Genomic DNA, 24,288 nt, shown 5'->3' on the forward strand with positions numbered 1-24,288 from the left:
CCATATTCCTAGCTTGAAATGATTGCATTAAGCTTGTGACAACAAATTTGGTGGATGCATTTGCTGTTTGTTTTGTTTGTGTTCCAGATGAGTTTGTGCCAAATATAAATTAATGGTACGTAATGTATTGTCACTTTGGAGTCACTTTTGTAAGTGAGAATAGAATATGTTTCTAGAGACTTATACATTAATGTGGATGCTAATATGATTACGGATAGTCCTGAATGAATCGTGAATAATGATTTGAGAAAGTTAGTCGCACAAATATCATGCCTTCTTGACATGCCAACCTCTCACCATACAATAACAGGGGAGGTTAGTATTTTATATCATACCCCCAAGACATGCTAACCTCTCACCATTACAATAATAGAGGAGGTTAGCATTTTATGTCATACCCCCAAGACATGCTAACTTCTCACCATTACAATAACAGGGGAGGTTAGCATTTTATGTCATACCCCCAAGACATGCTAACTTCTCACCATTACAATAACAGGGGAGGTTAGCATTTTATATCATTCCCCCAAGACATGCTAACCTCTCACCATTACAATAATAGGGGAGGTTAGCATTTTATGTCATACCCGCAAGACATGCTAACTTCTCACCATTACAATAACAGGGGGAGGTTAGCTAACCTCTTTTATAGGGGAGGTTCATTACCCCCAAGACATGCTAACCTCTCACCATTACAATAACAGGGGAGGTTAGCATTTTTTATTCCCCCAAGACATCTAACCTCTCACCAATACAATAACAGGGGAGGTTAGCATTTTATGTCATACCCCCAAGACATGCTAACCTCTCACCATTACAATAATAGGGGAGGTTAGCATTTTATGTCATACCCCCAAGACATGCTAACCTCTCACCATTACAATAACAGGGGAGGTTAGCATTTTATTTCATTCCCCCAAGACATGCTAACCTCTCACCATTACAATAACAGGGGAGGTTAGCATTTTATATCATACCCCAAGACATGCTAACCTCTCACCATTACATTAACAGCGGAGGTTAGCATTTTATAGTGGGGGTATGATATTTGTGCATCTAACTTTCTCACTAATCGTTATTTACAGTTCATTCAGGACTCTCCGTTATCATGCTATAATCCACATTAATGTAGATGTGTTTAGAAGCATATCATATTCTTATTTACAAGTGACTCCAAAAAATGGCACTACATTATTTACAATTTTATTCAGACCCCTTCACGTTTTCCACATTTTATGTTCCAACCTTATTCTAAAATGTATTAATTTAAAACATTTCCTCATCAATCTACACACAATATCCCATAATGACAAAGTGAAAACCATTTAAAAAAAAACGTTTAGTATTCAGACCTTTTTGCTATGAGACTCGAAATTGAGCTCAGGTGCATGCATCCTGTTTCCATTGATCATCGTTGTTTCTACAACTTGATTAGAGTTTATTTGGAAAGGCGCACACCTGTCTAGATAAGGTCCCACAGTTGACAGTGCATGTCTGCAAAAGACAAGCCATGAGGTTGAAGGAATTGTCCGTAGAGCTGCTAGACAGGATTGTGTTGAGGCACACACAATAACTATATACGCCTGAAGACATACCGAAATCTAACTGCCCGTAGCTCAGGCACATTTGAAAGAAACACTTTGAAGTTTGTGTAAAAGTCAATTGAATGTAGGAGAATAACACACAATATATCTGGTTTTGATAAAACAATGACAAAAAAACATTTATTTTTATTTTTGTATCATCATCTTTAAAATGAACAAGATAAAACAAACATTCAGATAGGATGATGGGGACAATTAAAAAAAAAATATGGGGGCAACAGTAGTTGTGCAAAGTTACGAATGATAACATCCAAAATGAGTGTGGTACTTGACATTTATCATGAAGTCACCAGGTGTCCCACACAAGTAGCCCAAGTGGCCAAATTGGTGAAGGTATACATTTTGAAACAAATAACTATATACAAAATATCAAAATGGTATTCTAACACATATAAAAAAAAAAAAAAAAAAATATATATATATATATATATATATATATATATATATATACATTTACAAAATAACATGGGTAACTATTTACACACTTGCAATATTTGGAAGACCCTCAGTCCTCTATCAAGTCAAATCTATTTATATAGTCCCAGCCTAAAACCCCAAACAGCAAGCAATGCAGGTGTAGAAGCACGGTGGCTAGGAAAAACTCCCTAGAGGCAAAAACCTAGGAAGAAACCTAGAGGTGTACCAGGCTATGAGGGGTGGCCAGTCCTCTTCTGGCTGTGCCGGGTGGAGATCACAGTGGTTGTAGAGGGTGCAACAGGACAGTACCTCAAGAGTAAAAATGAACAGTTTAGGGTTCCATAGCCAAAGGCAGAACAGTTGAAACTGGACCAGCGGCAAGGCCAGGTGGACTGGCGACAGCAAGGAGTCATCATGCCAGGTAGTCCTGACACATGGTCCTAGGGCTCAGGTCCTCCTCCGAGAGAATTAGAGAGAGCATACTTAAATTCACACAGGACACCGGATAAGACTCCCATTCGGAGTCAGTGTCACTGTGAAAGAAAATGTTCAGTTAGAATGTTCAGTTTCACATATGAGCCCTGTATCAACAGGTATAATAAACATATATATATATATATAGAGTTGAAGGTTGAATATATTAGGTTGAATATATTATTATTACCTGCTAGATCTACTGTCTATTATATTATGACAGACCAGCTAGATCTACTGTCTTTATTATATTACAAAAGACCAGCTGTATCTACTGTCTCCATTTCACTTTGGCCATTGATGTGGTCCTGCACTCTCTTAAACAGCCTCAAATAGGCTATTTCATGTGGGTTGGGGTGGGGTGGCAGACACACGCATCTCACATTTCATGACATGTTTATATATTGCTTCTAAATTATTTTATATTTTTATATATTATTAATTTCAAACAAGGGCATAAGCATGATAAGAACTTACCAGTCCAAAACGATGTCCTCTCACGTTCAAAGAATATTCCTCCACAATCGCTAAATGAAGCGTCCTACAACAATCTCTGTCTCACCTTCCCAATCAATTTAGTCTAAAATTGTGTGTACATCTGTATATCTAGACTAAGATTTAGCTTTCCCTGACTTCGAGCCAATAATGATTGATATATAAACAGCTGAATCTGCGCGTTCACCAAACAATGCAGTGCGTAATATGCGTAGCTTCTTCCGGTATGAAACTTCAATAGCGAATGACTCACTTTACTCTGAAGCTTACTACATGGGTTGGTCTTGATACACATAAACATGGCGTATTGCCGTTTAGCTCAGCTCATTGGCTATCTACCAAGCTAGATTTCAAGACGATCAGTGGTCATTGGGCTAAAAGACAGTCAATCAACGAAACAGCGGGCAAATCATTGGTGCACAATGATGTCATGACTTGTCTTCAAATCTGTTTCTTTCAGTCAATACGTCCTGCGAAATGGCCCATCATGTTTGATTGTGTTACAAACAAACCAGTTGATTGCGTTCTGTGTGGGTTATTTACCTGGAATGTGTCGTCAAAAATGGAATGAGACGGAATTCACGACACAAGCGGTTCACAAAATGTTTCGTGTTAGGCTATAAAAACTGATTTTTATCAAACAAAAGATCATTCATTGTGTAATAATGAGCATTGGAATTGCAAACAGACGAAGATCGTCAAAGGTAAACAATTTATTGTAATGCAGTTTGTGATTATGTTACGCCTGTGCTGGTTAATTTATTTTTATGGGGCTCTATGCTCAGATAAAGGGATCTTATTCTTTCTCAGTAAATCCTTTTTTAAATCTGACAACGCAGTTGGATTAGCCAGATTCTAGGCTTTCAACCCATGTGAGACACTTGTATTTTCATGAATGTTTAATATGACTATTTATGTAGCAATCACCGTATGTTGTGGAATTTCAGCCCGCTAGCGGGTTCCGTGCGCAGAGAGGTTAACACGTCTCAGAAACAATCTCTCATGCACAAGCCCACGTGTTAGTGAGTAGCCAGCTAATATTTATATTTCAACTTTAGCCAACTTGGATCTATTTGCTAGCTAACAAGGTAGAACAGTTGAATTGATATGAACACACCCTTCTGTCCGTCTCCAACTGTTTGAGCAGCATGTTAGCCTGTCCACTTCATTCAAATGTTGAAATCAAGTGTCCTACCTTATTTCTCAGAATGAGAGCGATTTGCTAATTCCTTGTGTTTTATGCTTATTGCAAGTTTATGGAACAGACTAGACAGCTAGTATAATTGACTGACTAAAGTGTTGCTAATGGTACGTGGTACCCCAATGCCGCGCGCATCAAACTGAGCATTCATTTTCCTGACTCTGTGTTCATTCATGCTCTTGTTTTAGTAGTGTCTGCTCTGCACGCAATTTGAGTAGTTGAGACATAAAACGGATATTGTTAGAAATTGAACTTCTCTATTATTCTCTGGTGTAAATGGGAAGGTGCACAGAGGAGCGAAATAAACCAGACCAAAAATACAACACGCGAACAAGCGGACATAAATGCTCATAAAAACAAAAAAGAACCCAACCTTCATCCTTGTGATACAGGCATTTGGAATATCGCGCAAAAACGTACATTCAAATTAATTTGATATACCGCCCAGCCATAAGAAGGGCCTTGGTCAGGGTGGTGACCAAGAACCCGATGGTCACTCTTACAGAGCTCCAGAGTTCCTCTGTGGAGATTTGAGAACCTTCCAGAATAACAACCATCTCTGCAGCATTCCACCAATCAGGTCTTTCTCGTTGTGGCCAGACGGAAGCTACTCCTCAGTAAAAGGCACATGCCAGCCCTCCTCAGCAAAAGGCACCTAAAGGAGACTCAGACCATGAGAAACAAGATTCTCTGGTCTGATGAAACCAAGATTGAACTCTTTGGCCTGAATGCCAAGCACCACATCTTGAGCAAACCAGGCACCGCTCATCACTTGGACAATACCATCCCTACAATGATGCATGGTGGTGGCAGCATCATGCTGTGGGGATGTTTTTCCAGCGGTAGGAACTGGGAGACTAGTCAGAATGGAGGGAAAGATGAACAGCGCAAAGATTCTTTATGAAAACCTGCTCCAGATCGCTCAGGACCTCAGACTGGGGCGACGATTCGCCTTCCAACAGGACAACGACCCGAAGCACACAGCCAAGACAATGCAGAAGTGGCTTCAGGACAAATCTCTGAATGTCCTTGAGTGGCCCAGCCACAAAAAGTGAAGGTCTGAATACTTTGATGAACAGCGATAAGGATGAAAATACCCTCAAATGAAAGCTGACAGTCTGCACTCTAACCTCAGTTATTGTATCATTTCAAATCAAGTGTGCCAGAGTACAGAGCCGAAACAACAATGTCACTGTCCCAATACTTTTGGAGCTCACTGTATATTCTATTTAACTAGTAGCTTTCATGATGAAGAAAAAAATCTGCATAAAAACTGTTTTTGGCTTAGTAGTTCTAGTGAAACATGTAAATTCCGGTCTTTATTCTAAAAGTTAGAACGTTTTGATCTGGCTCTTTTTACCCTTAGCGATTCTACTCTACCATTTGAAATCGTGACGTAGAAGCGCCTTGAAGGTGCCTCGACATCATCTCAAAGGGAAGAGTTTGGTATGAAATCCACTCCCTTGTAGATGTGCTGGGTGGTACCACCTCGAGGCTTACTATAAAAGTAGGTGACCGCGCGCTTTATTTGGCGATGGTCTTGGTGAGGGGAGTGTGCCAATCAATATATTTTGCGTGACTCTTCCTTGACTAGACCACTATTCAAAAGGCAGTAAGGCACATTTCCGCATATGACCAAACGAACCGTTATTGCTTACTGTTTCATACACATCTACATGATTAACCAAGAAAAGTTCTATATGTGGGCAATGAGGATTATACGTTTATATTCATAGCTGCATGTATCGTAATAAGACATGGATGACAATGGTCATGGCAACTCATCATTTTGTTGCTATGACTGGTGGCACAGTGTGCTATAACACTTAGCTCATATTTCAATGTTTGAGTTGTAAATCCTACATGTGGCAGATATATTTATAAATCCTTTATTTACAATGTTCATCCTGTGCCCACACACTTCTAGTTCTGAGAAGTGATAGCCTACCTGTGAGACTGGTTGGCCTGGTAGTAGTTGAAGGTTTTTATACTCTACCCAAGACCAACCTGAGTTAATTTGATCATTGGTAAAATAGTTACTGCAGTGCTGATTGAATTGAGCTCCATATATTAATTTTCAATGTGATGATTTTTCCCAACACAATACTGCAACAAACAAAAAAAAATCCACATTTCAAATAGTGCCCCTGATTGACATTAGAGCTCCATATATTAATTTTCAATGTGATGATTTTTCCCAACACAATACTGCAACAAACTGAGTTAACAGAGCAGAAATCCACATTTCAACCATAGTTTTTTTTTACGCCCCAGTTAACAGAGCAGATGTCACCACCTTACCACTGAGAACTTACTACCACATGAGCGATAGATGTCACCACCTTACCACTGAGTTAACAGAGCAGATGTCACCACCTTACCACTGAGTTAACAGATAGATGTCACCACCTTACCACTGAGTTAACAGAGCAGATGTCACCACCTTACCACTGAGTTAACATGAGCAGATAGATGTCACCACCTTACCACTGAGTTAACAATTCAGATAGATGTCACCACCTTACCACTGAGTTAACAGAGCAGATGTCACCACCTTACCACTGAGTTAACAGAGCAGATGTCACCACCTTACCACTGAGTTAACAGAGCAGATGTCACCACCTTACCACTGAGTTAACAGAGCAGATAGATGTCACCACCTTACCACTGAGTTAACAGAGCAGATGTCACCACCTTACCACTGAGTTAACAGAGCAGATGTCACCACCTTACCACTGAGTTAACAGAGCATATGTCACCACCTTACCACTGAGTTAACAGAGCAGATGTCACCACCTTACCACTGAGTTAACAGAGCAGATGTCATCACCTTACCACTGAGTTAACAGAGCAGATGTCATTTACCACTGAGTTAACAGAGCAGATGTCATCACCTTACCACTGAGTTAACAGAGCAGAGTCATATTTGCTCGCAATGCACACATTGTTATTAGAGCGTGCCAGTGGATTTCTGGTAAGTATACTTTAGTGAGAAAGTGTTGATCGGGTACAACTATGTTTACCCACCCCCAAAATGAATATTTATGAGCAATTCCCCACCACTTCTCACCTGAATGCGTTGTTTGAATATATGAAAGAGTTGGGCAAAGGCTGAAATTGGGGTTAAACTACAATGCCACTCTTTCTACTCAGTTACCTGACACAGCATTACACAAGTTATTCTCTCATAGTTACTCTTATGATTACATGTTTCCTAAGCGGTCTTGCTCTCTTCTCTCCGTCCTCCAGTCAGTTGATGCCAGACGGGTTGGGCATGGGGGGCATGGGCAACCTGCCGGGCGCCAACCCTCTCTCTGCCTCTGGGGTGAGGAAGACGTGGCACGAGCACGTCACTCAGGACCTACGCACCCACCTGGTGCACAAACTGTAAGTACCACCAAGGTGCTTGCATTCCCTTCCTTCAATGTTTTTTCTCCTCAATGACTCAATGACTCAATGAATGTACCGGGGTTTAATAGGTGGACAACTCACATGGTTTTGCCACCGTAGGGCTAAAGGTATAGGAGTTGGTTTGGGACTGTCCCACTGTGTTCACTTACCTCGCCCGTTCAGATCAGTGTTCTGAAAGGAAAAGCAATTTTGTGATTGGGGTTGCCGCTACTCCAACTCACTGTTTAATTGTCCCTTTGTGCTGTCCCTCTTTCCCTCCACCATCCCTCCCTTCTCCCTGTCCTCCTCCAGAGTACAAGCCATATTCCCCACCCCAGACCCCGCAGCACTGAAGGATCGGCGGATGGAGAACCTGGTGGCGTACGCTAGGAAGGTGGAAGGGGACATGTACCAGTCTGCCAACAGCAGGGTAATGAACTCCAGTGGAGGCTGCTGAGGGGAGGACGGCTCATAATGGCTGGAACCGAGCGAATGGAATGGCGTCAAACACATTGAAGCTATGTGTTTGATGTATTTGATACCATTCTGCTCCAGTCATTACCAAGAGCCTGAGCCCGAGCCCGGGCCAGCCAATCAGATTGAGTTTATCCCCAAAATAGGGCTTTATTACAGACAGAAATACTCAGCTGTCCGGGTGGCTGGTCTCAGACGATCCCGCAGGTGACGAAGCCGGATGTGGAGGTCCTGGGCTGGCGTGGTTACACGTGGTCTCCGGTTGTGAGGGCGGTTGAACGTACTGTAAAATTCTCTAAAACGACATAGGTGGCTTATGGTAGAGAAATACATTTTAAATTCTCTGGCAACAGCTCTGGTGGACATTCCTGCAGTCAGCATGCCAATTGTACCCTCCCTCAAAACCTGAGACGTCTGTGGCATTGTGTTGTGTGACAAAACTGCACATTTTAGTGACCTTTTATTGTCCCCAGCACAAGGTGCTCCTGTTTAATGATCATGCTGTTTAACCAGCTTCTTGATATGCCACACCTGTCACATGGATGGATTATCTTGGAAATGGAGAAATGGTCACCAACATGGATCTAAACCCATTTGTTCGCAAAATTTGAGGAAAATGAGCTTTTTGTGTGAATGGAACATTTCTGGGATCTTTTATTTCAGCTCATGAAACATGGGACCAACACTTTACATGTTGCCTTAATATTTTTGTTCAGTATACGTTATTTCTAATCTGGTGTTGTCAATTTCTGCAGGACGAGTATTACCACTTCCTGGCGGAGAAGATCTATAAGATCCAGAAGGAGTTGGAGGAGAAGAGGCGCTCGCGGCTCCAGAAGCAGCCTGGCCCCATGGCAGTGGGGGGCCCAGGGGCCCAGCAGCAGCCTGGCATGCCCCCTCAGCCGAACTCCATGGGTCCTGGCCAGTCCCCACGGCCAGCCAGTGAGTACCCTCCTCCCTGGACCTCTGGAGACCCCTCTATTGAAGGAGGGAGCAACATAATCCCTTATGTTTATTATCATCCTATTACCATGTGTGGGGCCAACCCTTCTTTTTATCAGTCATGCATTGACGGTGGAAATTTGACTAGCATTTGGGCCTATAACAGAATAATGACATGTTTGGTTAAAGTCTGTGTTTGAGGCGGTAGTTAGCTAATTTGGAAGCTTTGGTATATGACATGTTGACCACCTCATCCTCCTCTCTTTCAGATGGATCTGTGCCTATGCCCAATGTGCCAAATCAGATCATGCCCCGCATGCAGGTGTCTCAAGGTACCAGTCCTTCTCCTACACTTCAACACTTGTTTCTCATCCTCCTTTCATTCAGTCAACTGCTCAGTGACTGTCAACCCCCCTTGTGGCCAGTTGATTATATACTATAATCACTAACATAGTAAAGGGTAAATACTCCTAATACGCAAATAGTTTAAATGTTTTTTTCAGGAACTGTTTCTCTGTAAATGTTTATTTATATAATTAGAGCCGGTGTTTCCCCTGTATTCATTTAAGAAGCTAAAATAATGAAATCAATAAAATAAACAATGAATTTTGGAGTACGCCTGGAATGGCTGAATTACTGAGCGGGCATGCGGGGCATATGCCCAGGGGCCCAGATTTTTGCATAAGAACACAGAATTAGCCATGGCAAAATGAATAGAATTGCAAGAAATTAGCTTTCACACTGCAACATTTTTTTGTCAGATCCATGACAAAATGTGTAGATTGGCTGAAAAAATTGCTTTACAATTGTACATTTTTCTCTTGGCTCCATGGGGGTAAAATGAACCACTTTTTGATCCAGAAAAAACCCTGCTTATTGCTAATAAAACACCTGCCTGATAATATGGAATGGTGCCATGTATATGTTTTTAACAATATGCTATTGGGCTCATCATGGTGTCTAAACACTTTTGGAGTAGAATGTATTTTTAATGTCACTGTAAATGACATCAGTCATTCTACAAAAAATATCCTGGGGTGCCCCTTTGACTTTATTCACCGTGGCAAAACAAATTATAGTGGAAGCACTAACAGGAAATGTACAAGTTTGTGAAAAGTTATGATTTAGCGCCTAACTGACTCAGTGGCTCCTTCACCTGCTCATCAGAGCATAGGATTATTAATTACAACATCTCATGTGTATTGTAGACAACACTAATCCTGTGTGTGTGAACTATATGTTTGTTGTGCTTCTCCTCTCCCACATAGGAATCAATCAGTTCAACCCCATGGCAATGCAGAACGTGCAGATGTCCCAGGCGCCCATGGGGGCCCGCGCCGCCTCGCCGATGAACCACTCGCAGCAGATGAACATGAGCTCTGTCCCAGCGGTGAGACCTCCATGCTCCCTCTATGCCCCAGTTAACTCTTTCCTTCCTTCAGGATCTCATTCTCTCCCTTTCTCCTCTCTCACTTCCTCTCTCTCACTTCCTCTCCCTGTCTTGCTTCCCCTCTCTCACTTCCTCTCTCTCACTTCCTCTTCCCCTCTCTCACTTCCTCTCCCCGTCTTGCTCCCCCTCTCTCACTTCCTCTCCCCGTCTCGCTCCCCCTCTCTCACTTCCTCTCCCCGTCTTGCTTCCCCTCTCTCACTTCCTCTCTCACTTCCTCTTCCCCTCTCTCACTTCCTCTCCCCGTCTTGCTCCCCCTCTCTCACTTCCTCTCCCCGTCTTGCTCCCCCTCTCTCACTTCCTCTCCCCGTCTTGCTCCCCCTCTCGCACTTCCTCTCCCCGTCTTGCTCCCCCTCTCGCACTTCCTCTCCCCGTCTTGCTCCCCCTCTCGCACTTCCTCTCCCCGTCTTGCTCCCCTCTCGCACTTCCTCTCCCCGTCTTGCTCCCCCTCTCGCACTTCCTCTCCCCGTCTTGCTCCCCCCTCTCGCACTTCCTCTCCCCGTCTTGCTCCCCCTCTCGCACTTCCTCTCCCCGTCTTGCTCCCCCTCTCGCACTTCCTCTCCCGTCTTCTTGCTCCCCCTCTCCCGTCTTGCTCCCCTCTTCCTCTCCCCGTCTTGCTCCCCCTCTCGCACTTCCTCTCCCCGTCTTGCTCCCCCTCTCGCACTTCCTCTCCCCGTCTTGCTCCCCCTCTCGCACTTCCTCTCCCCGTCTTTCTCCCCCTCTCGCACTTCCTCTCCCCGTCTTTCTCCCCCTCTCGCACTTCCTCTCCCTCCTCTCGCCCCTCTCCTTCCTCTCCCCTCTCACTTCACTTCCTCTCCTCCCCCTCTCGCACTTCCTCCTCTCCCCCTCTCGCACTTCCTCTCCCCCTCTCGCACTTCCTCTCCCCCTCTCGCACTTCCTCTCCCCGTCTTTCTCCCCCTCTCGCACTTCCTCTCCCCGTCTTTTCCCTCCCCTCTCGCACTTCCCTCCCCCTCTCGCACTTCCTCTCCCCCTCTCGCACTTCCTCTCCCCCTCTCGCACTTCCTCTCCCCCTCTCGCACTTCCTCCCCCTCTCGCACTTCCTCTCCCCTCTCGCACTTCCTCTCCCCCTCTCGCACTTCCTTCCTTCTCTCTTCCCCTCTCGCACTTCCTCTCCCCCTCTCGCACTTCCTCTCCCCCTCTCGCACTTCCTCTCCCCTCTCGCACTTCCTCTCCTCCTCTCGCACTTCCTCTCCCCCTCTCGCACTTCCTCTCCCCCTCTCGCACTTCCTCTCCCCCTCTCGCACTTCCTCTCCCCCTCTCGCACTTCCTCTCCCCTCAGCACTTCCTCTCCCCCCTCTCGCACTTCCTCTCCCCCTCTCGCACTTCCTCTCCCCCTCTCGCACTTCCTCTCCCCCTCTCGCACTTCCTCTCCCCCTCTCGCACTTCCTCTCCCCCTCTCGCACTTCCTCTCCCCCTCTCGCACTTCCTCTCCCCCTCTCGCACTTCCTCTCCCCTCTCGCACTTCCTCTCCCCCTCTCGCACTTCCTCTCCCCCTCTCGCTCCACTACTGTCTATAGAAAGTCTTCACCTCCTTGAGGGTTTTAAACATGGATTAAATTAGATTTTTATTTCTACACAAACTACTCCACATTTTGAAAGTGGAAGAAAGTTATAAGAAATAGCTGAAAAGTAAAACTGTGGCGGGTTGTCCTTAACTTTTTACCTGGGCTTTGGTCCTTTCATATGTATTTTGATCCTGACAAACTCCCCATTCCCTGCCGGTGACAAGCATACCCGTAACATGATGCTGCCCCCACAATACTTCACAATGGAGAGGGTTTCACTCTTGGATTTGACCCAAACCGGTAGTTTTTAATTTAGGCTAAAAAGTGTTGTCTTGCAATATTATTTACAGAATGGATAATTAGGAATGCATTTAACACAGGCTTCTTCTCACGTTGTCATACAGGCCAGTAATATGGAGTGAATCCAATGTTGTTGATCCCTTTGTGCGTTCCAGTATTGAGGTGTCAGCATACTTCTATGGGTAATGGTTATTATCAGCAGTGAAAATAAATATGGAAGGAGCAAAGACCAGTTAAAAAGTTACATAACTCACCTCAATCCTCTGAAAACCCTGGGAAAACCCTAAGGTTTTGTTTTTCTGTGGGATAATTACACAGATTTTTATGCAAAAGACTCACCAAAATGGCATTCCAAGAGGGTTTGTGAGTGGTGTAGTCTGTCCTGACTTGAATCTGCTTAAAAAAAATCTGCGACAAGGTTTAAATATTGCTGTCTGTGTTGTAGCTTCGACCCTACTTTACATCACATGAGGTTTTTCTGTTGTGCCTCAATCGGTTAAGACACAACATCAAATCAAATGTATTTATATAGCCCTTCGTACATCAGCTGATATCTCAAAGTACTGTACAGAAACCCAGCCTAAAATCCCAAACAGCAAGCAATGCAGGTTTAGAAGCACGGTGGCTAGGAAAAACTCTCTAGAAAGGCCAAAACCTAGGAAGAAACCTAGAGAGGAACCAGGCTATGTGGGGTGGCCAGTCCTCTTCTGGCTGTGCCAGGTGGAGATTATAACAGAACATGGCCAAGATGTTCAAATGTTCATAAATGACCAGCATGGTCAAATAATAATAATCACAGGCAGAACAGTTGAAACTGGAGCAGCAGCACGGCCAGGTGGACTGGGGACAGCAATGAGTCATCATGCCAGGTAGTCCTGAGTCATGGTCCTAGGGCTCAGGTCCTCCGAGAGAGAGAAAGAAAGAGAGAATTAGAGAGAGCATACTTAAATTCACACAGGACACCGGATAGGACAGGAAAAGTACTCCAGATATAACGAACTGACCCTAGCCCCCCGACACACAAACTACTGCAGCATAAATACTGGAGGCTGAGACAGGGGGGGTCAGGAGACACTGTGGCCCCATCCAATGATACCCCTGGACATGGCCAAACAGGAAGGATATAACCCCACCCACTTTGCCAAAGCACAGCCCCCACACCACTAGAGGGATATCTTCAACCACCAACTTACCATCCTGAGACAAGGCTGAGTATAGCCCACAAAGATCTCATTTCCTTTAGCCCGCCTGGAGTAACAGGTTGGTGGGGTTTGCACTTTTGTGACTTTTCTATTGGTTCCATTTCACCCGGCAACCTCAATTAAGCACAGCTGAAGTTTAAAAAATAATTCATTTGAAATAGTATTTGAAACCAGTTCTGATCTCATTTAGATGCGTAGTTATTCTTGGCAAGGCCTCAATGCAAGATAGAGGTTTCCTCTCTATAACGTGTCTGTTTTTTTCTTCTCCTTTCCCCAGATGGGCATGTCCCCATCCAGGATGCCCCAGGTGCAAGGCATGATGGGACAGCACGCCAACAGCATGGTGGGACAGACAGCCAATCAGAGCCAGTTCATGCCCCAGAGCCAGTTCTCTCCCAACACCGCCCCTGGCGGGGGTATGATTATGAACAACCTGGGCTCCCTCGGCCAGCCGCAAGCACAGGCAGCTGTCACTCAGGTGAGGAGGGAGACACTCACACAGATGGGGCTTGTGATCTGTTGCATTGATAATCTCTGCTGTTGGTTTGATCATATGTGAAGAAGCTGCATTGTATGTGTTCATGGTTGTCAATATAAGTGTAGTGTTAGAATATGTACGTGTCTGAGTGGGTAGGTTTGTAACTCTGTGATTATGTAATAGTAGATGGAGCTCTAACTGTAACTTCTGTATCCCAGCCGCCCCTGCCCCGCGGCACCCCTCCACCCAACGCCTCGGCTAACCTGCAGCAGCTCCAGCACCCCCACTCCCACCCACCCCCCCCAGGCTCAGCCTTCACCGTCCTCCACCCCCACTCATGTCCCCAGTGGCGGCCTCCCCGCCCGACCCCCCTCGACCCTGGGCATGCAGTCCCCTGCTGCCCCCTCCCAGCCGCTCACGCCCCTGCAGCATCAGCAACCGGGGACCCCCAGCCACACGCAGCCCAGCTCAGTGCAGCCCCCCCAGCACACCGGTAAAATACCTGCTTAGGATCCACAACACTCTTATAGGGAGTTATCCTGACCTGGTGAACTGACGAGCATAACTCATGGCTAGTTCTTTCACTTGGGCCCAGAGTATTTCCTGCTTAGGTCATGTAGTCAGGAAATAAATAATGCTCTTTTTAAAGCAGCCTTTGTTACGTTCACATCACCTCAGTGCTGTCATGCTGTTCCACATTTAAAAAGGTCTATTGAAGGAGCAGCATGATTGGAGTGATACTAAAGCTTTATTAACAATATGGTGTTTCTTTCACATGCCAGCTCTTAATGACTTGTTGTTGTGCCAGTCAACAGCCAGCACCCAGCCTTTGCTTTGAAGGGTCATTCTCAAATGTTTCCCCTCTAGCTGTCCCAGGCGCCAGCCAGTATAGATAACCGCATGCCCACCCCAGGCTCGGTGGCAGAGGTCCACTCCCAACAGGCCCCACCAGACATGGCCCAAACGGAGCACAAAGCCGAGCTCAAAGACGAGGAGGACGAGGAGGACGACGACTGTGGCTCCGGGAAAAAGCAACCCAGCGACTTCAAAATGGAGGTGAGGATCAATATTGACTACAAGACACTTGACCAACCAGAGCTTTCTATTTATATGTACATTATGAATGCAGGTTCTCTTGGATGGAAATATTACAATTCATATGAACTCATCTTGTTATCTGGTACGGTGGCCATGTTGCCCTCCATCTTTCAAAACGTAGTGTCCTACAGAATGATCTAAGTGCACCCTCTAAATGTAGCTGTGCCCCATAGCAGGACGAAGACCAAAAAGACACCAAACCCCTCACGGTCAAGGAGGAGGAGCCAGACGGGGCGGAACCTAAGCAGGAGCCAATGGAGACAAAGGAGGAGAAGCCGGAGATTAAGAATGAACCCAAAGAGGAGGAGGAGGGCGGGGTCAACGGCACTTCAGTGTCCACCTCCCCCACCCAGAACCGCAAAAAAAGTGAGGACCTGGTTTCTATAAAACTAGCCAGGAGTTTATCCAATGACTAGTAGTTTTTCCCCAGTTGGTCCTATCTTATTGCAGCTCTTTCCTCAGTTATGTCAGTCTTCACCTTTACCCTGTTTAGTTTATTAGGATCCCCATTAGCTACTGCAAATGCAGCATCTACTCTTCCTGGGGTCCACATGAAACATACAAATACATGACAAAATACACAACCGTAATAGACTAGAACAACCGAAGGTATTACAATTACTAAAATAACAGTTTGATATTGGAAAGATGCTAAGAGACAACACATACTATTTAAACACTATATTCTTATATCCAGGTAAGTGAGCTCTTTAGAGGAGAGGTGCTGTGATTCAGTATGTTCTGTTTGTAAAGCTAAGAGAGTAACCTCTGGCAGAGCATTCCACTATGAGATGGCTCTATGCATAACTGAGCGATGCATTCAATGTCTTTTTGGTTTGGGTGCTGTGAAGAAACCCATGGTGGTATGTCTGTTTTGTAGTGTATGCAATAGATTATATTAGTGGATAGGCATTTTCAATACGTTTCTTAAAAAGACTAGAAGATAATTAGTACATTTCTCCTGAAATGTAGACTATCATGCATGTTGTTGATGTTTGTTCTGTGTATGCTGCTCTGAGCCAGCTGCAACTTTGCCAGGTCTTTCTTTGCTGCACTGGACCGTATTACCGGACAGTAATCAAGATGAGATGAGACCAGAGCCTGAACAACTAGGACAGTTGACTTTTGTGTCAAAAACACAGAGCATCCTTTTATAACACATCATACCCCTCTCTCCATCTTCACAACAACTCTGTCAATATGGCTTGACCATGATAACTGACCCTGTGATGACACTGAAGCGTTCTGAATGTCAGATAGAAATAGAATAAATAGTCTTCACGATGTCCCTTTTCCACATGACAGGTTATACTTTTTGTTCTTCATGATAGATTTCTATGATGTTGTACATGATTCATTTGAAAAGAGCCCTGACCGCTCTGTCCTTGCTGCAGTCTTTAAGCCAGAGGAGCTTCGCCAGGCCCTGATGCCCACACTAGAGGCCCTCTACAGACAGGACCCAGAGTCTCTGCCCTTCAGACAGCCTGTCGACCCCATGCTGCTGGGCATCCCCGTGAGTACACACGTACTCATGTACATACACTTAGATAGTCGTACACCCTTAGAGTCTCTCTCTTGATTGGTTATGCCTAGTCATGTATTGATATGAAAACAAATGACAAATTAACTCGTTACTCAGTTCTATACAGATTTCATAGATATAGCCGAGGCTCAATAAGGATTAAGGATTCTATCATAACCATGTCCATATCATTCTGGTCAGAGCTATCAGTGAAGCTCTCACAATATCAGTGAAGCTCTCACAATATCAGTGAAGCTCTCACAATATCAGTGAAGCTCTCACAATATCAGTGACGCTCTCACAATATCAGTGACGCTCTCACAATATCAGTGATGCTCTCTCTAACAGCCACATTTCATTGATTGTCCTGAAGTTTGATAGCGAATGATAAGGCACCATTAACTCAGTACCACTTAACTCTCTTCTACCCCCCCCCCTTCAGGACTACTTTGACATAGTGAAGAAACCTATGGACCTGTCCACTATAAAGCGTAAGCTGGACACGGGTCAGTACCAGGAACCCTGGCAGTATGTGGAAGACATCTGGGTCATGTTCAACAACGCCTGGATCTACAACCGCAAGACGTCCCGCGTCTACAAGTACTGCTCCAAACTGGCCGAGGTGTTTGAGCTGGAGATAGACCCTGTCATGGTCAGCCTGGGCTACTGCTGTGGCAGGAAGGTGAGATGATGGGAGGGAAGGAGGAGGGATGTTAGTGGAGGAAAGAGAAGGAGTAGAGCGGGAGGTTAGTGGTGTTTGAGCTGGAGATAGACCCCGTCATGGTCAGCCTGGGCTACTGCTGTGGCAGGAAGGTGAGATGATGGGAGGGAGGAGGAGGGATGTTAATGGAGGGAAGGTGGTTAGTGATGTTTTTGTCATGGATCACTGCTGTGGCAGGAAGGTGAGATGATGGGAGGGAAGGAGGAGGGATGTTTTGTGATCTGGAGAAGACCCTGTCATAGTCAGCTCTAATGCTGTGGCAGGAAGGTGGTTATGGAGGAAGGTGGAAGGGAGACTACAAGTTTTGTGATCTAGAGAAACTCTCAGCTCTAATTGTAGGTTATCGTTAGGGCCAGGAGAAACTCTCAGCTCTAATTGTAGGTTATCGTTAGGGCCAGGAGAAACTCTCAGCTCTAATTGTAGGTTATCGTTAGGGCCAGGAGAAACTCTCAGCTCTAATTGTAGGTTACCGTTAGGGCCAGGAGAAACTCTCAGCTCTAATTGTAGGTTACCATTAGGGCCAGGAGAAACTCTCAGCTCTAACTGTAGGTTATCATGAGTGCCAGGAGTTATCTAAATAGGAAGAACTTGTGTCCCTTGATGATGACCCACAGTGCATTCGGAAAGTTTTCAGACCCCTTTTCCACATTTGAGATGTTTCTACAACTTGATTGGAGTCCACCTGTGGTAAATTCAATTGAGGTCCCACAGTTGACAGTGCATGTCAGAGCAAAAACCAAGTCATGAGGTCGAAGGAATTGTCTGTAGAGCTCTGAGACAGGATTGTGTCGGGCTAGGAAAAACTCCCTGGAAAGGCTAGAACCTAGGAAAAAACAGAGTGAACCAGGCTATGAGGGGTGACCAGTCCTCTTCTGGCTGGGCCGGGTGGAGATTATAACAGAACATGGCCAAGATGTTCAAATCTTCATAGATGACCAGCAGGGTCAAATAATAGTAATCACAGTGGTTGTAGAGGGTGCAACAGGTCAGCACCTCAGGAGTAAATGTCAGTTGGCTTTTCATAGCCGATCATTAAGAGTATCTCTACCACTCATGCTGTCTCTAGAGAGTTGAAAAACAGCAGGTCCGGGACAGATCAGAGCAGCAGCAGCAGGACTCATCAGGCCGGGTAGTCCTGAGGCATGGTCCTGGGGCTCAGAGAGGAGAAATACTCCAGACATAAGACTGACCCTAGTCCCCGACACAAACTATTGCAGCATAAATACTGGCTGAGACTGGAGGGGTCGGGAAACAATGTGGGCCCATCCGACGATACCCCCGGACAGAACCTTCCAGAAGGGCAACAATCTCTGCAGCACTTCACCAATCAGGCCTTTATGGTAGAGTGGAAGCCACTCCTCGCTAGACGGAAGCCACTCCTCAGTAAAATGCACATGACAGCGCGCTCGGAGTTGGCCAAAAGGCCTCCCAGACCATGAGAAGCAAGATTCTTTGGTCTGATGAAACCAAGATTGAACTCTTTGGCCTGAATGCCAAGTGTCACGTCTGGAGGAAACCTGGCACCATCCCTACAGTGAAGCATGCTGGTGGCTGCATCATGCTGTGGGAGTGTTTTTTACATTTTCAGTGGCAGGGACTGGGAGACTTGTCAGGATCGAGGCAAAGATGTACGGAGCAAAGTACAGAGAGATCCTTGATGAAAACCTGCTCCAGAGAGCTCAGGACCTCAGAGTGGGGTGAAGGTTCACCTTCCAACAGGACAATGACCCTAAGCACACAGCCAAGACAACGCAGGAGTGGCTTTAGGACAATTCTCAGAATGTCCTTGAGTGGCCCAGCCAGAGCCTTGATTTCAACCAGATTGAACATCTCTGCAGAGACCTGAAAATATCTGTGCAGCGACGCACCCCATCCAACCTGACAGAGCTTGAGAGGATCTGCAGAGAAGAATGGGAGAAACTCTCAAATATAGGTGTGCCAAGCTTGTAGCGTCACCTAAGACTGAAGGCTGTAATCGCTGCCAGAGGTGTTTCTACAAAGTACTGAGTAAAAGGTCTGAATATTTGTAAATGTGATATTTTTTTGCAAGAATGTCTGAACCTGTTTTTGCTTTGTCATTATGGGGTAGTAGTGTGTGTCGATTGATGAGGGGGAAAAACAATCTATTTTAGAATAAGACTGTAACATAACAATGTGGATAAAGTCAAGGGGTCTGAATATTTTACGAATGCACTGTACTGTCATTTAAGAGGATACAATGCCCTGCAATTCTAATCAAGTTGTTACTGGTCTCATACACATATTTAGCGGATGCTTGTGTTCCTAGCTCCAACAATGCAGTAGTATCTAACAATACACACAATCTAAAAGTAAAATAATGGAATTAAGAAATGTATGAATATTAGAGCAATGTCGGAGTGGCATTTGACTAAATACAGTAGAATAGAATACAGTACATACTGATTTTCTCATCTCATATGTATGTGATCATTATTTGAACTTGATTAAAGTGACTAGTGTTCCATTATTGAAGTGGCCAGTGATTCCAAGTCTATGTATATAGGGCAGCAGCCTCTAAGGTGCAGGGTTGAGTAACCGGGTGGAAGTCGGTTAGTGATGGCTATTTAAGTCTGAAATGACAGGACAAGAAACATCCCTAACTAACCCCTCCAGACATGCATAACCATGTGCTGCTGTGTTTACTGTGTGACAGACAGCCACCTGTATGACCCTATGGCTAGATGGGCCTTATAAAGATTCAAACACTTCACTTAACATGATGAGCCTTTTGACTTCCTGTCCTACTTGTGACACTGATGTGCTTCCCAAATGGCACTCTGTTCCCTATGTAGTGCACTATGCCCTATGGGCCCTGGTATAAAAAAAAATAGTATACTACATAGGGAATAGCGTGCCCTTTGGGATGTAAACCTGAGACTTGCGTACCAGTGAAAGGGGAACTTTCAGAGGAACACTAGGTTTTAATTTGGGAGAATCTGTGGACAGGACTGACCTGGCTGAATGCTAGACATTGTAGAAGTGGATTCACTAACCCTTTCTCCCTGTGTGCCTCCACAGTTTGAGTTCTCACCCCAGACCCTCTGCTGCTATGGCAAGCAGCTGTGCACCATCTCCAGAGACGGAACCTACTTCAGCTACCAGAACAGGTAAGTCCACACTCCGGGTGGGGGGGGTTTGTAAGTAGGCAGGGCAGGTGAAGGAAAGGGGGAGATGGAGAGAGAAGGGGAATAGGATTGTGCTCTCACAGTACATTGTAACGTTAGTTCAGGTACATGAAAAACAATGAATAATTATGATGAGAGTATTATAAGATGGTAATTGACCAGAGAGATGGTGCGTACTCGATACTGGAAGGGTTACATGTTGTTAAAAGGAGTGTAGCCTACATTGACAGGATCTTCAGGTTTCCCTTCAAGCCCGATGTGCTGCAATATCAGCACCACTGCTCCCCCTGCAGTTCACAACTTGCTATTGCACTTCAGTAGCTCCAAATATTGCATCCATTCGGATGCATTGCAGTTGCATGAAGTTGAGTTCATCTGAACTCAGCGCAGTGAAGCTCGTTAGGGTTAACTACTCTATCCCTTCTGGAAGCACATTGATGCATTTTACACTAGTTATTTACCCACATTTTAAAAAGTAATTTCAACAAAAATTGTTATGAAAAGTTCCAAAGACAAGCAGAGGTGATCCATGTGTCTGTGTGTTCTGGGTGCATCCCTCTCTCCCCTACATCACCAGGGCTGGCATTCACTCCAACAGTCTCCCAACCGACATGATCATATCAATCATATCATATGCCTGCACATTACTAAAGCTTTATGTGGAGAACTAGTGGAACTTAGTAGTTCAGCGAAGTGGTTATACTTATTAGCATGGATATTCAAATGTACTAATGATTTACTTTTCTTATTAACATTCATGCTCCTCCCATCAACATGGTTAGCGTTCCTGTGTCATTTCAGTATGCTTGTATGAGAAGATGTATGAATGACTGTCATGACCATTCTCATGGTGACTAACCTGTGTTCTATCTTCACTCTGCCCTGTCCTCTTGTCTCTCTGTCTTTCTGTCCTCTTGTCTCTGTCCTCTGTCTTTCTGTCCTCTTGTCTCTGTCCTCTGCCTGTATTTTGCTTTGCCATTCTGACAACCATTTCCGCCACCCATTGTGCCACACGTGTGCCGGCTTGCCAACTTTCCCTGTGCTTCTGCGACTGTGTGCCCGCTCTAGCTCACCCAAATATGGCCTTGTTGCCGACAGGTATCACTTCTGTGAGAAGTGCTTCAACGAGATCCAGGGCAATAGCGTCACCCTGGGAGACGACCCGGCACAGCCACAGACGTAAGTTCGTGGTGGAATCTGTGTTAATGTTTTCATGTCAATACATTGAAAAAACACTGGGAAACAATGCTCTGTTTGATTTGGATTAGTTCTGTAGTTTTTATATTTTTTTTACCACATTCTGGAGCGAATTCTAACTTTCACTTAACTTCAATTTTCATCAATACATGACTAAGTGAACATTTTGTTAGTGGAAGTAACCGCCCTTAAGTCTCCACTGATTTCATCTTTCCTTAGTGGATATCCTTAGTCCATGATTATAAATACTGGTCCAGAAGTGGTAGGCTTAGCTAATTATAGTCAAAGCTTATGAAAAAAGGGAATCTGTATTCATACGAGTGGGCTGCGTGTTGGCTGTAGAGTATCAGAACTGATTCTAACTGGTCATCTGTTGTCTCTGTCCTCCAGTATGATATCTAAAGACCAGTTTGAAAAGAAGAAAAATGACATGTTGGATCCAGAACCGTGAGTATTGGTGTACCTTACCGTCTCAAACTGTTTACGTTTGATGGGGTTTTAGCTCTTTTCATTCTGCTTTAAAGCTTCTAAATACGTTGGCGATGAGCCGTAATGTACAGTATGCATCACAGTATGTACAGTATGCACCACAGTATGCTGTACATTATGCATCACAGTATGTACAGTATGCATCACAGTATGCATACAGTATGCATCACAGTATGCACCACAGTATGCACCACAGTATGTACAGTATGCACCGCAGTATGTACAGTATGCACCGCAGTATGTACGGTATGCACCGCAGTATGTACGGTATGCACCGCAGTATGTACGGTATGCACCGCAGTATGTACAGGATGCACCGCAGTATGTACAGGATGCACCGCAGTATGTACAGGATGCACCGCAGTATGTACAGGATGCACCGCAGTATGTACAGGATGCACCGCGGTATGTACCACAGGATGCACCGCGGTATGTACCACAGGATGCACCGCGGTATGTACCACAGGATGCACCGCGGTATGTACCACAGGATGCACCGCGGTATGTACCACAGGATGCACCGCGGTATGTACCACAGGATGCACCGCGGTATGTACCACAGGATGCACCGCGGTATGTACCACAGGATGCACCGCGGTATGTACCACAGGATGCACCGCGGTATGTACCACAGGATGCACCGCGGTATGTACCACAGGATGTACCACTGTATGTATGTACCACAGGATGTACCACGGTATGTACCGTATGCACCACAGTATGTACCACGGTATGTACAGTATGCACCACAGTATGTACCACGGTATGCATCACGGTATGTACAGTATGTATCACGGTATGTACCACAGTATGTGCAGTATGTACCACAGTATGTACCACAGTATGTGCAGTATGTACCACAGTATGTGCAGTATCTACCGCAGTATGTACAGTATGTACCACATTATGTTCAGTATGTACAGTATGCACAACGGTATGTACACTATGCACCACAATATGCTGTACCGTATGTACCATAATATGTACATTATGTGCACCATATGTACCACAATGTGTGCAGTATGTACCGCTGTATGTGCAGTATGTACCACTGTATGTGCAGTATGTACCGCTGTATGTGCAGTATGTACCACTGTATGTGCAGTATGTACCACCGTATGTGCAGTATGTACCGCTGTATGTGTAGTATGTACCACAGTCTGTGCAGTATGTGCAGTATGCACCATATGTACCACATTTACAGTACATACCACAATATGTACCTCTGTATGTACCTCTGTATGTACAGTAGGCGCCGTATGTAGTACAGTATGTACCACAGTATGTACCTCTGTATGTACAGTATGCATCACAGTACTGGCTTTATTTGGACCATTTAAAAACACCAATCAGCCACACAAGTGGATACACTGCATTTAAAATACCGGAGGATGAAAGTATTGTCCTGAGCTGAGAGATCTGTCAAACAAAGAAATGAAAATGAATAAACATTGATGGTGAATAGTGTATGAGCCTTGTCTCTTGCACCTGTCCCTCGCCTTTTTCCATTCGATCACGGAGCATGAGATGACCGCCCCAAGTACATGGGCAATGGTGGCTGCAAAAGTGTTTTGAATTAGGTGACAATTCTAACTGATATTTTACGTAACTAGATTCATTACTATCAGTCACTGACATTTACCACTACATTTTTAAAGGGTCTATACCAAGGTTCGGGGTCAATTCCATTTCAACTGCGAATTTTAATGAATTGAAGTCACTTCCTGAATTGACCCCCCCAACACTTGTACATACAGTTATCCAACGCATTAGTATTTTGTCTCACGCCCATATGTCATTCAACTGTTGTATCTATTACCCACTCTGCAGTATCTGTGAACAAGCAAGTCTCTTCTTGGAGACAGAGGTGTTGGTGTACCTTCTCTGACCAGCCTTCTCTCTCTCCTCACACAGGTTTGTTGAATGTAAAGACTGTGGACGGAAGATGCACCAGATCTGTGTGCTGCATTATGATGTCATCTGGCCATCGGGGTAAGCCTCATGTACCCTGAACAGACGAACGGCCCTGTGTGTCTTCTGATCACTGTTTCTGACTGTCTATTTGACACTTACACTTTCCCTCAGCTTCATTTGCGACATCTGTCTGAAGAAGTCCGGCAAGACGAGGAAAGAGAACAAGTTCGCTGCCAAAAGTAAGTTTGTGA

At 44.9% G+C, this 24,288-nt stretch overlaps 1 protein-coding gene across 1 annotated transcript in view; it reads left to right on the forward strand.

The window, feature by feature from the left end:
- The window catches only part of LOC123999415 (CREB-binding protein-like), an 85,058-nt gene that overhangs the window by 51,690 nt on the left and 9,080 nt on the right, over window positions 1–24,288 (forward strand). The window contains 15 exon segments of the mRNA XM_046305193.1: window positions 7,441–7,578; window positions 7,894–8,011; window positions 8,811–8,997; window positions 9,267–9,329; window positions 10,266–10,387; window positions 13,750–13,950; window positions 14,818–15,006; window positions 15,225–15,414; window positions 16,443–16,561; window positions 17,013–17,252; window positions 20,331–20,419; window positions 21,536–21,616; window positions 22,025–22,081; window positions 24,038–24,115; window positions 24,209–24,276. Of these exon segments, the coding sequence (XP_046161149.1) occupies window positions 7,441–7,578; window positions 7,894–8,011; window positions 8,811–8,997; window positions 9,267–9,329; window positions 10,266–10,387; window positions 13,750–13,950; window positions 14,818–15,006; window positions 15,225–15,414; window positions 16,443–16,561; window positions 17,013–17,252; window positions 20,331–20,419; window positions 21,536–21,616; window positions 22,025–22,081; window positions 24,038–24,115; window positions 24,209–24,276 (1,940 nt within the window).

The sequence above is a fragment of the Oncorhynchus gorbuscha genome, linkage group LG16 (assembly GCF_021184085.1).
Source record: "Oncorhynchus gorbuscha isolate QuinsamMale2020 ecotype Even-year linkage group LG16, OgorEven_v1.0, whole genome shotgun sequence".
Lineage (NCBI taxonomy): Eukaryota > Metazoa > Chordata > Actinopteri > Salmoniformes > Salmonidae > Oncorhynchus > Oncorhynchus gorbuscha.